The sequence below is a fragment of the Acomys russatus genome, chromosome 16, assembly GCF_903995435.1.
Source record: "Acomys russatus chromosome 16, mAcoRus1.1, whole genome shotgun sequence".
Lineage (NCBI taxonomy): Eukaryota > Metazoa > Chordata > Mammalia > Rodentia > Muridae > Acomys > Acomys russatus.
In genome coordinates, this window is record NC_067152.1 from 32,454,243 (window position 1) to 32,469,756 (window position 15,514).

Genomic DNA, 15,514 nt, shown 5'->3' on the forward strand with positions numbered 1-15,514 from the left:
CTGTCCTGGACTCGCTTTTAGAGCAAGCTGGCCTGGAACTCACAGAGATCTGAATGCCTCTGCCTCTCTGAGTGCTGGGATTAAAGGCCTGCAGCGCCACATCCACCTCAAAGTAATTTTTAAATGTCCTGCCACACTGCTGACAAACTAGGGACTCATGTGACCTATGTTTTGGTGGCATCTGTTGTAGACATAAATTGGGGTAGGCATCTGTATTAGTCTGCATCATATTGTCACAACAAAATACCGGAAGTATAATCACATTTTAAAATTGTCTTACATGTATAGGTCTGTGTACAACACGCATGCCTGGTGACCACGAAGAGGGCATCAGGTACCCTGGAAACAGTGTGACAGGTAGTTGCTAGCTGCCATGTGGGTGCTGGGAATTGAAGCCTGGTCCTTTGGAAGAGCAGCTTGTAACAGGCTCATGATGAAGTTTGGATGCTACAGTTGGTATCTGGACATGTGCTCATCTGTGTCCTTGTAGGTTGTGTTGAAGGATACAATGCAGACGCCTGTACTATTGCAGGGTTCACAGAATGCCCACTTTCAGGATCACTCTCCCTCTACAAGAGAAAGGGTGGCATATATTCTGATCAATGTTAACTCGTAATAGAAGAGCTTGTGGCTGTGGATTACTTAGAAAAACTATCAGCTAATGAAGGAGTTGGGTTTAGAAAGCCAGGTCCCTGGGGGAAAAGATAGCTTAGCGGTGAAGAGCACTGGCTAGGGCTGGAGAGATGGCTCAGCTGTTAAAGGCTAGGCTCACACCCATAAATATAAGAGCACTAGCTAAAGCCAGTCCTGTGGGATCAGACACCCTCTTCTGGCCTCCATGGGAACTGCATGTGTGTGTTGCACAGATACACATGCAGGCAAAATACCTATACACATAAAAACAAAATAAAAAGTGTTAAGAAGGAAGGTAGGTAGGTCTATTGGTCTTTTTTGTTGGTTTGGTTTCGTTTTTTGAGACAACCTTGGCTGTCCTGGAACTCTCTTTGTAGACCAGGCTGGCCTCATAAGGATCCACCTGCCTCCACCTCCTGAGCACTGGGTACCACCACGCATAGCTTCTCTTGGTCTTGGTCTTTGGTTTGGACCCCAGCCTCATTTCAGGGGAGTTCCATTGAAGAGTCCACCAGCGCCACCTAGCGGTGGGGAGAGGAAGCATCTCTAATGGGCATAAGAATTACATCTCTGGCAGGGTGGCTGCACCAAACATTCCTTTACATTCCATGGTGGATTTGGACACCATTGTCCAAACTGTGTGTTTTGAGACAACATTTCAACCTGTATTCCAGGCTGGCCTGTAGTCTAGGTTGGTCTAGACCTTGTGGCAATCATGCCTCAGTCTTCCAAGGGCTGGAGTTGCAGGTGTGAGTCACCAGGCAATTTGATATGTGTTTTGCCTGCATGTGGGTAGACACACATGAGACCAGAGGAGGACATCAAATCCTCTGGAACTGGAGTTACAGGTGAGTGAGAGACACCCCATGTGGGTGCTGGGAACTGAACTGGGATCCTCTGGAACATCAAACACTTAACCAGTCCTCTGAGGGCCTTTTTTTTTTTTCCCCCTAGATAGGGTTTCTCTGTGTAGTCTTGCCTGTCCTGGACTCACTTTCTAGATCAGCTGGCCTCAAACTCAAGAGAGATCCACCTGCCTCTGCCTGGGATTACAGGCATGTACCACAGAGTCCATCTCTCTCTGAGGGACAATTTTTATTTTTATTTATTTATTTATTTTGATTTTTCAAGACAGGGTTTCTCTGTGTAGCCCTGGATGTCCTGGACTCACTTTGTAGACTAGGCTGGTCTGGAACTCAACAGTGATCTGCCCGCCTCTGCCTGGGATTAAAGGCATGCGCCACCAAGCCCAGCTTCTCAGGGCCCATTTTTAAGGATGATATGCTTAGATGTAAAAATGTATCCATAAACACCCAGGATCTGAAGGGCTGACATGCAGAAGGAGGTGCCTATGAGGACCATGCTGGACTTGAACTCCTGGCAATCCTTTTTTGTATTTTGTTTTGTTTGAGACAAAAACCTTACTACATAGCCCTAGCTGGCCTGAAACTGGCTATGTAGATCAGGCTGTCCTTCAGACTCAGAGATCTGCTGGCCTCTGCCTCTGGAGTGCTGGGATTAAAGGTGAATATGACCACACCTAATCTCCCCACCTTCCTTAACTTCTATGTCATGGATGAAACCAGTGTGCTGAACTGGGGACCAGAAGGGAGAAGGTAGTGTTTCTTTAGTCTGAGGTCAAGGGCAGCTGTGTGCCAAGGGAAAAAAATCGAACAAGTACAGGATTTACAGGGTTTGTTTTTTTTTTTTTTTTAAACCATCAAACAGTACCAAGTTAAATAGTTACAGATAACAGTCAGGGGTGTGGTAGTGCCTGGCAGTGGCCCTCTTCCTGTTTTGGAACTTGCCACCTTGGAAGTTTATGAGGACTGTCTCTCTCACTGTGGAGGGAGACAGTACTGGACACTGGCTTTCCTAGCCTCCTCTGCTCCTCTTAGACTACTTATGCCTGATTGTTGCTCTGGGGTGCAGTGGAGATCTGGGCGGCATTTCCTGGAGGTAGGAGCCGAGTGACTAATTAGGCCATGGAGTTCTGGGGCACAGAGCTGGTCTCCTTCCCATCCCTCGGGTCAGCAGCCTATCTAGCCACCCTGAGGCCAACAGAAAGGATGACTCCTTTTGTGACCAGAAGACAGAGAGGAAGGGGAGGACCCCAAGTCCTCTCGAAGGCACACTCTATCAACCTAACTCTCTGCCTCCTTGCGTCCACACCCCCACCCAGGCCTCTCCTCCTGTTCTACCACTTGCTATTAGTGTCATTCTGGGGGCCAAAAGTCGATAAGCTTCTATGAATCATGGAAGAGGTTGGTCTCTGCCTCCTGGAGGATGTAGCAGGGCTCAAGGCTTAATACTGCATAAAGAAGGTATGACAAATCCCAGGCCCCACCTGGGCTGCTGAGGCACGGCGTGGGTGGGATGGTTAGCATCCACACAGTGCCTGGTAAGCTGTTCTGGGGCCACTGGGACTCTTGAGCGCTGTACTTTGTGAATAGTCCTTGTCTTGGGGCAAGAGTACCGGGGGCTTAAATCACTTCTGTGCACAGGAGAGGGATGGAGAGACTCTAAACGGGCTGTAGGCTGCACCGGCACATTCCCTGGGACCACAGCTGTCTTGAGCTGCTACCATGTTCCAGGTCTGACTGTCCTACCCCCCCTGTGCCTTTTCAGCGGAGTTGATCACACGTTCTTCTCTCTTCCCAGGTAGATTAGTCCAGAACCCTACTTACCATAATCAAGCCCCCGACTCTGGGAGCTAAATTCCCCCTCTGTGGTAGGTTGGTCCCAATGGACCACCTTCCTCAAATTCAGCCAAATACTTCAGGAAATTTCCTGTACATTTCAAGGCAATCTTTTCCTCAACGGCCCCCAAAGAGGATTCTCTAACTCCAGAGCACAGCTGCACACTCCAGGGAGCCATTTTCTTGAGCTTAGCCAGCTGTTGAGGCTATGCAGATGCTGCAGCCTTGAAGATAGTGGCCCAGTTCCTTGCGTTGAGCGACACTCTAGTCTTTAAGAGGCAAAACAACTCCCAAATCTAAAACTACCTTTATTTGTGGTTGGCTCAGCGTAAGTCGCCTTCAATCAATGAGCAGAATTATAAAACTGTACAAGAGGTAAAAAAGATAGGTCATTTAACTTAATGACCCTCATATCATGAGCTTTAAAAATACACATAAAAGTTGTACAATCTGGCAGTTTATAAAATATAAAGCTAAAAAGAATATTTTAGTTTCCACAAAAAGGAGTGAACCACACAATCAGCACATATCAATTAAACTGTCCACAGAGAAGACACATGGCACAAGATTTTTTTTTAAAAAATCATCTAAAAATTAGCATTTACCCAAATTATCACCCTTTAAAGACAAGACTAACATAAGGTGGCAGGATACAGTGTAACTTTTCCTTTTCCAGTTTTAGAATAGTCAGGGGTATTGTTCAAAACATATCTGATGTGCTTTAAGCAAGTGCAATTGTAACCGGATATACTTCAGAGTAAAAATTAAATAAATATAAATAGATTCAATAAATAGGTCATTGCAAAATTAACTACATAAGGTCTTTGTGTGGGGATGCCACACATAGCTGACTAGTAATGCTTAGGTGAGTGGGGACTCCCCTGTCACAGTCTTAGGGACAACTGGGAAAGAACACTATACCCATCAAACACATGGGGAACAGGAGAGATGAGGCCACAGGACCCTGGCAAGCAGTGTGGCTAAGGCTGCTCCAGAGAAGGCTCAGTACGATGTGCCTCTGTGGCTTTCTAGTAAGTACAGAAGAGACCTAAGTGCCGGAAGCAACCAGAATTACACATAGAAAATCACTAGTTTACCATGAAAACCAAGATTGGGGATAAAGAGCAGGCACTTTGGCTTAAAAGAGTTCAGACCTCAGAGGTCTAATAACCTTCAGGAGCAGCTGATGCCTGGCCCCAGGCAGCCAACACTGTGGCTTCCAGATGTGAGGGATGAGCAAGGACAGAACTGCTGGAAAACCAACTATAGAGCAGGGCAAATGGAATTTCATGAGGCTCTTTTCAGGGTAGCTGTTGCTTGCTCTTCTGGCTCTTCCTGCACCTCTGGACTGTGATGATGAAGACAATGAACAAAGAACAGACCCAGGAACAGATAGAAGAATAATCCTGGCATGGCTGGAGAGTGGGACCCTTGGGAAGCCACACTGAACCAAAGCCCTGTAGATGACAAGCAAGTGGCCAGCACAGGAGAGCCTGGAGCCAGAGGTGACTCTGTAGGGGTCACGGCAGCAGCCAATTGATTAACCTCTCACTTTAGGAAAAGGAGCTGCTGCAGCTAACTGAATCACAAGCACACAAAACTTCCACAAAGGCAAGTGGTCTCCAAGGAGAATCTCATGCTTAACTTGAACTTGGTGGAAAGCACTTGGCTATATCTGCTGACATCCAGACCCCCACCTTCCCTGTAACACACCATGGCAAGAGCCTACAGCTACTGCTGTACCAAGAGCAGGGGATACCTCTGCATCCAGGGGTTCACCTTCAGTCTCTAGATGACCTGGTGATTTAATCAAATGACACCTATGTTCCCAAAAGTGCAAGTGCTTTGGTGCCTAACAAAATGGCACACTTCCTAAACTGATAGTCCAACACAAGACAGGGTTTAAACAAAGGTAACATCCCTGACACCGCTCAGTTCCATCCTAAAGTTGAAGATGCCGTACCTGTACCTGTAGACAAGTGGGCAGTCTTCTAGAGATCCTAGTAGCCTCAGAAGATGTACAATGCTACAGAGCTGTCCAGCCTAAAGACTGACAGTGTCCCTTGCTGAACACCTCAGGTGGTGTCCAGTGTTTCATAGTACACCTGGAGAGCTGACAACTGCCTAGGTCTAGAATACAGACAGTGAGCTGAGCAGAGCTGATTGATTCTGAGATGGGACGGTTTTAAGGCACAAATGTGGCAAACCCCAAATAAACACCCTTCCTATCCGCTTGAGTTTTCTTTCTGCCCTGACACCGGTGGGCTGCTGACTCATGAGGCTTCAAAAGGCAGAAGTCTTTCCTGTATTCATCGTATCCCGGGCGTCTCATGTCCCACCCAGCTCTACAGAAAGTTTTCAAACAAGTATGATGAGCAGCAGAACTTTGGAAATTTGACTGGCTAGAAACTGATAAGGGGCAAGGACATTTGGAAAGCTGACTTCAGGCAAACTGGGAGGTAACATCAAGCTGGGCCTTCAGAAAAGACTTCAGCACTTCCTCAAGAGGAACTAGGCCATGAGAACATGGCAAGCTGCAGTGCCTGAGGCAACCGTTAGACTACACTGCTTCCATCTCCTCACACTGGTCTTGGGCAATTCCCTCTTGGGCCCATTAACAAAGTGCTATGTTAAGAGGAAGCCAACTGTGGGGCTGAGATTCCAAGGTCTAAACAGCATCACCCATGAGGTTCAAAGATGTAGGAGGTTAAGAAAGAGTCCACTTTGGCCACTATGAAAGTAAGGAAATAAAATTCTATAGCAGCAGAGGAAGCTTTGGGTAAGTGGCCCTGGTACCAACATACCCAAAACAAACAAAACCTCTCAGGGGACGCTGTGGCAGTGACTCTGGTCAGTGCAGTGCACAAAGCTGCCGAGGCTGTTCTCAGCACAGAACGAACGGAGCCTCAGCTTCACCAGGGCCACACAACAGAGACCACTGCTGGCTCCAGGGGTTCTATGTAGAACTCCCCACCCCCACCCCGCCAGACCCTGACTGCATTCTAATATCTAAACTTTTGGGAGGGAGAAGACAGAGATTCTGACTGGAACTAAAGTTAAAAATTAATTTTAGAGAAAATGGTACTGATGTAATTACTTTGACATTAATACATTTACACAGTGTTGCTAGAAAGTCTTACCCTTTAGCATTAAAGAATGTTCTCCATTCTCGAGGGAGTGGTGATTTTTGGTACCACATAAGACAGAGGATATATACTGCATTTCTTCCTCACAAGCATTAAGCTACACTTAACTCACGTACACAAACGGAGCTTTCTGCAATATGATCAAAATACACTCACTAAAATTTTCCAGGAGAAATGTAAAAGCTGGCCTAAAAAGCCTGTGGTGGCTCTGGCTCTGGCTCTGTACCCCGCAGGGCTTTGACTTAGTCTGTGTGCTAATCTGCTGGCCTTTGGGGCAGAGGGGCCCCTATCACTCACCTTTTGGTTGTGAGCCTCTCCAGTGACTGAGGGAGTTGCTCCTCTCTGTCCCTGTCTGGCCTTAACTGCCTCCTGGCGGCCAGGGAACGCTTCATTTCTGGCCCAGATGGCCAGGACTCACCCCATCAGGGGCCGCTATGTAGGCCGTTTGTGCGGGGCCAGCACTGCATCCAGGACCAAGTGTCCTCTTCATCTTCGAGACCCTCGGACAGACCTCAGCTGCCCACAGGCATTGCTAACTAGTCTCCATGCCCTATGCTCCACACTTAACAACTTGCTGCACGAGGCAACACAAGCTACCAGTAACTTGGAGGTGCTTCCTATCCCCACGACACCTCCTCTGAACGTCCTCTCCTTAGCAGCCCACATCTCTCACACCATTTCTAGCAGAGGCTGCATTTGCTGTACCCCAGCCAGGCTGCTTCTAGCATGTAGGCAAAACCAGATTCCTCCACTCCCTCACTGAAAGGCCCCCAAACTGCCATCCCACCGGAATTTTAGAAAGAAACAGAAGTGGAAGTGAGTGCATCCAGTGAAAGGGAAGCAAGCTCCTCCAGTAAAAGGGTGATGTTGCTCCTTTTGCAGCCTCTGGGACAGGCCCAGCTTTGTAGACATTCCTGACTATGAGGTTTCAGGGCCACATCTCTTCAGGTCTCTGTAGTCATGAGGGGCCACCTCTCCGGCTTCCTAGGATCAGCATTATCCTCTTCTGGCTGCAGATCAGCAGCTCAAGGCACTTGGTTTGAGAAGCTTAGTCTTCCTGCTAATCCCCGAGGCAGCAAACCATGACTGCAGAGATCAGGCCCATGTCACTGTTGGGGCCACCAGACCAGAGGGGCTGCCCCAGCTCAGAGGGCATCTGGAGTCACTGGAGGCTGGGGTTCTGTGGGCTCCTGCAAGTAGTAGGTCTGGAAGAGTCTCTCATGTCTGCACAGCTCCATGGCTTGGTAGGTGTGTGAGAGGAGGTGGGGGAACCGTGAAGTGAAGTAGCGTACAAAGTCATCAGGGATGGAACCCAGTGTCTCCTGAACCTCCACAGGGAGCTCTCGGTAGTGGTGTTTCTGTGAATGAACAGAGAGACATGGCTTTAGCGGCTGGATGACAGTTCCGAGGGCTTCTCTGTAAGGAGAGCTGAGAGAGTCAGGTACCAACAACACATCCCAGCTGTCCTATCACTTCCTTCCTTCAAAGGTAGAGCTCCAGGCAGATAAGGCTCGGCCAGGGAGAGAAGCTTTAGCTTCACCAAGGGACTGGCCGCCTGGAAGGGAGCACAGGCCTTCTATGGAGATCATAGAATTGTATGCAGTGTTTGTCCCAACAGCTTGGAGGCTCCTCCTCTGAGAGCAGTCTGCCCTGTGTGAAGGCTGCGTGGTGACAGCACAGGTCAAAAGCATCCCTAGGACTCCAAGAGGACATAGAGGGAGCCTTCCCAGATCCCTGAAGACCTGGCTTTGTATAGGAGAGTAACCAGAAGCCCCTGTCCGGGAGTGTTTATAAGCTGGCTGTCAGACAACCAGAAGAGTACCACAAATCAGCAAAGAGATCATGAAGTACACATGTCCCAGAAGACTCTCAAGTCTCTGGAGAGAAATTCCTTGAGGGAAGACACGGCCTTTTATTTAGTGTGGTGGTTGGGATGAGAATGGTCCCCATAAGCTCATATATTTGAATGTGTGGTTCCCAGTTGGTGGGCCAGTTAGGATTAGGAGGTGTGGCACTCATGGAGGTGCTGTCACTGGGGAGAGTCCAGGCCCAGTGTCTTTCTCTACCTCTAACCTGTGCATCAGAATGTGATCTGTCCTCTACTGTTCCAGCACATGTCTGCTGTCTGCTGCCATGCTCCCTGCCATGATGGTTATGGACTCACCCTCTGAAACTGTGAGGCGGCCCCTAGTTAACACGCTTCCTTTTCTAGGTTGCCTTAGTCGTGGTGTCTCTTCACAGAAGAGCACAGTAAACTCAGCACACCCAACTGAGGTTGCCCAGCTTCTACACGGCGGAATCCAGCACGAGAAAAAGTTACAGAGAAATGAGTAAAAGGAGCTGGGCACGGTGGTGCACACTGTAATCCCAGCACTCAGGAGGCAGAGTCAGGCAAGATCACTGGGAGTTCAAGGCCAGCCTGGTCTACAAAGCCAGTTCAAGACAGCCAAGACTACACAGGGAAATCCTGTCTCAAGAAAAAGGAAAATAGAAAAAGGAAGGAAGGAAGCAAGGAAAAAAGGAAGGAAGGAAGGAAGATAAGGAGGCAACACATCCTGTGGCCACTTCCCAGAAAGAATTCATAAGCTCTTTACCTTATTTCTCATGGCTCGGAGGAGATCTCTGACAGAGCCACCTTTATAGGTTCTGAATTTGCGCAGATCTAGAAAAACATTAAAGGATGTAATAGTTAAGTAAATTTATTTTATTTTATTTATTTATTTATTTGGTTAAGTAAATTTAAAAAGAGAATTCCTGGGGTCTTGCAATTGGACTAAAGTGATATACGAATTCTCAGTCACAACAAGGATGCTGCTGCTTCTTGGACCTAAATGAAGGTGTTCATCTGAAGTTCATCCAGATCAGAAATGGCATCGTAGAGCACAGCATTATCACTAGCCTGTTGCTCTTGGGACAAACATAAAATGTGCATCTGTGTAACCAAGGCCACAAGGACATGCTCAAAGAAGCTTGGAGCCAAGGAGGGGGTGTGGTGCTCCAACAGCTGGAGCTGCCGTGTCTATATTAAGTTCTCAGAAATAACTGCAGCTTTCAAAACATCTCCTCCCATTTTTAACATGGTTACCTGTTTGCAGGGGGACAGTGATGTTCTCCCGCCAGTCCATCTTCACTACAGCTCTCCCACCTCTCTCCAACTGCCTTACTATTGGGCCGTCCAAGGACTCCTTTTCTATGCGGTCACTCACATCCTGTAGGGAAAACAGGCAACAGGTGTGGGTCAGGGTTAGGGATCGAGGGTTTGTTCACACTAAGTTACAGAGCAGCTGCTGGCTGTGAGTGGTAAGCAAACTGATGCTCCTCTTCGGCCCAGGCTGTGGCCTCCTCAGATCTGGGCAGCAGCATCTACTCTGATCCACTGACTTTTCCCCCGTGAGCAGACATGTCTGTTACTCACTGAGACAAGCTTTCAGGGGTCCCCTCCATGACAAAAGGGAGATGCTATAGAAGTGTACCTCTGTGCAGAGCATACATCCACCTCTGGAGGTTCACATGTACACAAAGCCCTTACACAGAACTATGGGTACAAAACACATTCTCCAGGGAGCCAAAACATAAAGGGGACGCTCAACTCATTCTGTGCTTCAGATATCCCTGAAACAGGACACCTCGGTGCCCAACCAGGCCACAACTCATCTGAGCACTGGAAAAGCTATGAAGCAGAGCCCTCTTTTTTTTTTTTTTCTAGACAGGGTTTCTCTATGTAGCCTCGGCTGTCCTAGACTTGCTTTGTAGACCAGGCTGGCCTTGAACTCACAGCGATCCACCTGCCTCTGCCTCCCGAGTGCTGGGATTAAAGGCGTGTGCCACCACGCCCAGCGAAGCAGAGCCTTCTTTTTAAGAGCACTGGGTGGTGGGTATGGGATCTGTGGACCCTACTGGGTTTCAAGCTGTAAGATGGAAGGAGAGGTTCAGGAGGGGGCACCCTAAGTACTAGCCTTTCAGAGCACCTGCCAGTAAGATTAGCTAAGAGAAAAGCTCACATAGCAATGCTGAGCCCTAGGAGAGTCAGTCACATCTTTTTCTTTTTTCTTTTTGTCCCAAGATAGGGTCTAATATAGGCCAGGCTGGCCTTGAACTTGACACAGTGCAGAAAATGACTTTGAACTCATGATTCTTTTGCTGAGATTATAGGTCACACATGTCAGCTATCATGACCAGTGCAGGCTGAATTCCTAATTTGAACTTAGAGGGGAAAGCCTTGGAGAAAAGCCACCAAGTCTGATGAATCTGAATTTTATCCCTGAACACTCAGGTGATAGAAGAAGGGAACTGATTCCCACAAGAGGTCTCTGACCTACAACCAACACACACACACACACACACACACACACACACACACACACACACACACACACACACACACACACACACACACACACACACAGTAGAGACTGGACTGCCCCTAGTGGGCATGGTGAAGACATGCTTCAGAGTTGCAAACTACTCTAGTTCTAGCTAGCTGGCAGGAACAGAAACCAGCTGTGCTTGCCGGGTACAACTCGAATATACTAACTCAATTTCATGTGGGGTTAAGATCTTCACATGTAAGTTTTACTTTTGTTGTGTATTTTGTCAAGTGACTTAGACTAGCACACAGTGACCAATCATGATGCTACACATACCCATTGCTGCCCTGGTATAAGATACTAGAACCTTCGCCCCAAAGGCAGTGTCCTTGCCAGGTGCTGGGGTCAGAGCAGTGATTAAAATCATCCAGAAAGCTCTGCCTTCAAGGAGGATATGTTCTAGGGTGTCTCTCTAGCCAAGGCCTCTGTCAAACTGCAGACAATGTGAGTGTCCGTGCCAAGCGAGGGTACTCTCCAGGAGAAAATCCTGTTGCTTCACTGCCAGTGTTCTTCGCAGGAGAGGAGGCATTTTGGTTTACTCATCTCATGTTGCCTAACACACACAAATAGTCTATACAAAGCCACTTGGCAATGTCACAAAACCTCAGAGCTGCCAATTGCTATAGAAGTTCAGAGCCCCTGATCTTAAATTTTAGCTCCAAAACAAAATGAGATCTGAGTAAGAGACAATTGAAAAAACTTAAAGAGATGTTTGAATTTGTGACATTGAATGAAATTACATGGTATCTGGGATTTGCTTCAAAATAGTCTAGGGTCAGAGCTAGAGAGATGGCTCAATGCTTAAGAGCACTTTATGCTCTCGTAGGGACTGGGTTTTGTTCCCAGGACTCATGTGGCAGTCCACAATCAGCTGTAATGTCATCTTTAGGGGAGCCAACACTCTATGCTGGCCTCTGTGGGTACCAGGCAAGTACATGGTGTACATATATCATATAAACACTCACACACATAAAGAAGAAATCCTTAAAAAGTGATCTGGGTATTGAAGAACACAGACTGAAATTTTGCTGAGCCGGGCAGTGGTGGCTCATGCCTTTAATCCCAGCACTTGGGAGACAGAGGCAGGCGGATCGCTGTGAGTTCGAGGCCAGTCTGGTCTACAGAGTTAGTCCAGGACAGCCAAGGCTACACAGAGAAACCCTGTCTCAAAAAAAAGGAAAAAAAAAAAAGAAAAGAAAGAAATTTTGCTGAAACTGGAGGACGGATAAGAGGAGCTCTCTGCAGCATTTGGCCTACTTTTATGTCCATTAGGAATCCCCAAATATAAAGTTTAACAATTAGGTCATAGCTGGGGGCTAGAAAGATGGCTCAGTAGTTAAGAGCACTTTCTACTCTCTCAGAGACTTGAGGTTGGTTCCCAGCATCCACACTGTATCTCATAACTGTCTATAATTCCAGCTCTAGGGGATCTGACACCCTCTTCTGAACTGCACAGGCACCAGGCACATGTGGTGCACAGGCATACATGCAGGCAAAATATTCATAAATATAATATAAAAAAATCTAATTTTTAAAAAATATTTATTTATGTATTATGTATACAGTGCTCTGCCTGCATTTATTCCTTCAGGCCAGAAGAGGGCATCATGTTACAGTATAGATGGTTGTGAGCCACCATGTGGTTTCTGGGAATTAAACTCAGGACCTCTGGAAGACCAGTCAGTGTTCTTAACCTCTGAGCCATCTCTCCAGCCCAAAGATCTAAGGAATTCATATTGTAGAATGTTATAGTCATTATAATTTTATGTATTTTTTAAAGCAAGATATAACATTGTATATATAACTCTATCCCATTTATACTATTATTTATATGAAAACATTTAAAATGTGACTGTAAATTTTAGTTGTCAACTAAGACACATGCCTGGGTGGGTCTATTAGAGCAATTCCAGAAAGGAAAGCCAGGAGCAAAGGTCTTTCTCTCAGCATGGGCAGCACCCTCCGACAGGTGGGGCGAATTAGAGCAGTCTGGGAGAAGCAGTCTTGCCTGGCGGCCTTTGTTTCTTGCTGGTAAGAACATCTATCCCATTCTGTTGTTGCTGCCATCCATCACTGGCATCAGAACCCAGCCTTTGAAGCCTTCCACTGTGGACTAAGATCAGGGGCTCTCTAGGAAATCTTCCAGGTCTTCAGTGTAGACTGGCTGCCGAGGCAACCCAGTTTTGTACACTGAGCAGCTACTGGCTTTAGTGTGCAGATGGCCACTGCTGGACCATCCAACCTTTATCATGTGAGCCGTTCTAGTGCATCTCCTTTGCAATACACACATAGTTTATTAACACAAATGTTAATCAGTTTGTCTTGGTTATAGGCTACAGATGATTTGTTTTGCTCTTTGTCCTTTCAACCTTTCCAGAATCTGGAAGACATTAGGATTTTGGTGGGGAAAAAAAGACCCAGGTACCTGGAAGAACTGGAGCTGCTTTTCCAGGCTCCAGAAGAACGGGTGTTTGAGCACGTGCTTTGCAGAGGGCCGCTGCTGGGGATCCATTGCAATCATTTTCTCTATCAATTCACGAGCAATGACGTCCTCTGGAAAGGAAGAAAGTAAACAACTAATTATTTCCAACCTATAACCAAATGAAACACCAGAAACCTTAAAAATCTGAGTGTTCTACATTTGTGTATCTGTTGTTATATGTGTGAGCCTGTTTGTGTGTGTGCATGCATGTGGAGGTCAGAGGTTTATACCAAATGCCCTCCCTAGCTGCTTTCCATCTTATGTTTTCTGAGATAAGAGCCTCTGACTGAACTTGGGCCTCACCAATTCACTGATTGGCTGCCCAGCAAAACCCAAGGATCCTCCTGCTTCTGCCTCTCCAGTACTGAGGGTACAGATGCATGGCACCAGCCTTTTTTTTTTTTTAAAGCTGGGTGCTCAGGATCCAGACTTAAGTCCTCAAGTTTCTGTGGTAAGCGCTTTACCGACTGAGCCATCTCCCAAGCCCCTGCATGCCCTTTGATATGAGATTTTGCTTCATGAATTGATTCTAATAAAATGATGAAGAAGTCACACCAAACTTTATTTGATAACATATTTTCACTATGTGGTTTGTGAAAAGTAGTGTCTAAAAATATTCCAAAGCAGAGGCTTATGTGTTAAAATGATGCTGGGCCTAGATGTTCAAGGTAAGGCACGACGGGCTTGTAATACCAGCACTCAGGAGGTTGGGGCAGGTAGACCAGGATTTTGAGACCCGCCTGAGTTACATAGGAAGACTTAAGCTAGGCTGGGCTACACAAGGACACCTGACTCATCAAACAAACAAGCCAAAACGATGAAGTTGAAAAATGAGCCTGCTGCAAATGTGTGATTTAATTTCCATCCTCACTTCTACCAGGAGCCCAGCAGCTCAGACTCACCTGGAACTCCCTGTGAATCCTAGGCTGGTCTCAGATTTGAGATTCTCCTGCTTCAGCATCCTAAGGGTTAGGATTACAGGTATGTTCCCCTACTTGTAGCCTTAACTCTGCCTCTTTAAAAAAAAAAAAATTTGTGCATAGGGGAGGGCATTTATGTGTGACATAGCACACATGTGGATGTCAGAGGACAACTTGTAGGTCGTTGGTTCTCTCCCTGTACCATGTGGGGTGGGCCCCAGGGATTGAACTCTGGTCATCAGGCTTGCAGGCAAGTGCCTTTAGCCACTGAGCACTCTTACCAACCCTTTTAACTACATCTTTTTGTTGTTGTGTAGTCCTGGCTGTCCTGGAACTCACTATATAGATCAGGCTGGCCACGAATTAACTCATTTTAATCTTTTCACACAGCAGCACTGGGGTGCTGTGATCTAATGTAATCTAGCAAATTTCCCAGTCAAGAAGAAGCATATGTTGTATCCAAGTCAGCAGAGCAGGACAGAACCTGTCTACCTGTGCTGGACACAGACTATGCCTTGTAACCATGGCCCTCATACAACAGAATCCAGTTTTCAGAGCAAAAGTCCTCCCATATGCCAGTAAGACCCTCTGATCACAAGGTAGGAAAGAGCAGTCTCCAGAGGGTGTCTGCCCTAGGGCCGTGCCTCAGTACTCCAAGGATGATCTTAGCCAGCCTCTGTCAGCTCTGTATGTTTCAGCATTTCCTGAGGCTGTCTGGAAAGGTAGTATGGCGGAAGGTGTTACCACACAGACCTCCTGCTCACCGTGCTTGTCTGAGTGGAAGCAGTCAAGGCTGCAGGCGCCCAGGAGGATGTTGGCCTGCCGCTGCAAGGACTTGCCAAAAGGATGGTTGCCCTCAGTGATGACATAGTAAAAGACACAGCCTGCAGAGAAGATGTCCACTGTGTAGGTCTGGAAGAAACGCAGAGTGGGAGGCCTCAGACAGCTATCACTTTCCTTACAGCCCTCCCTTCACTTCAGCCCCTTCTGAAGGGTATCTGATAAGTGACTCATAAATGTGAATTGCCCAGAACAACCCTGTAGTGCTGCCACAGTGTCCTGACTTATGTCAAGGTCATGGACTTGCAGGCTAACAGCCTGGGATGCTGGCTCTGCCAGGTGTGCCATCACAAATCAGGGTACATACTGCCATCACACTGGTCCTTGACAGTGACTCAATCTTTTCTTGCCTGAAAATTTCTACAATTTCTACAAAGTTGTTTTGTTTTTCTTTTTTTCTTTTCTTTTCTTTCTTTGAGACAGGGTT

At 47.0% G+C, this 15,514-nt stretch overlaps 1 protein-coding gene across 1 annotated transcript in view; it reads right to left on the minus strand.

The window, feature by feature from the left end:
* Positions 1-6,820: 6,820 nt before the first annotated feature.
* The window catches only part of Ern1 (endoplasmic reticulum to nucleus signaling 1), a 58,055-nt gene continuing 49,361 nt past the window's right edge, over positions 6,821-15,514 (minus strand). The window contains exons 17-21 of the mRNA XM_051158904.1: positions 15,012-15,159; positions 13,271-13,398; positions 9,564-9,687; positions 9,073-9,140; positions 6,821-7,836 (exon numbers count right to left, since the gene is read on the minus strand). Of these exons, the coding sequence (XP_051014861.1) occupies positions 7,624-7,836; positions 9,073-9,140; positions 9,564-9,687; positions 13,271-13,398; positions 15,012-15,159 (681 nt within the window). The 3' untranslated portion in view covers positions 6,821-7,623. The remainder of the gene's footprint in view (positions 7,837-9,072; positions 9,141-9,563; positions 9,688-13,270; positions 13,399-15,011; positions 15,160-15,514) is intronic.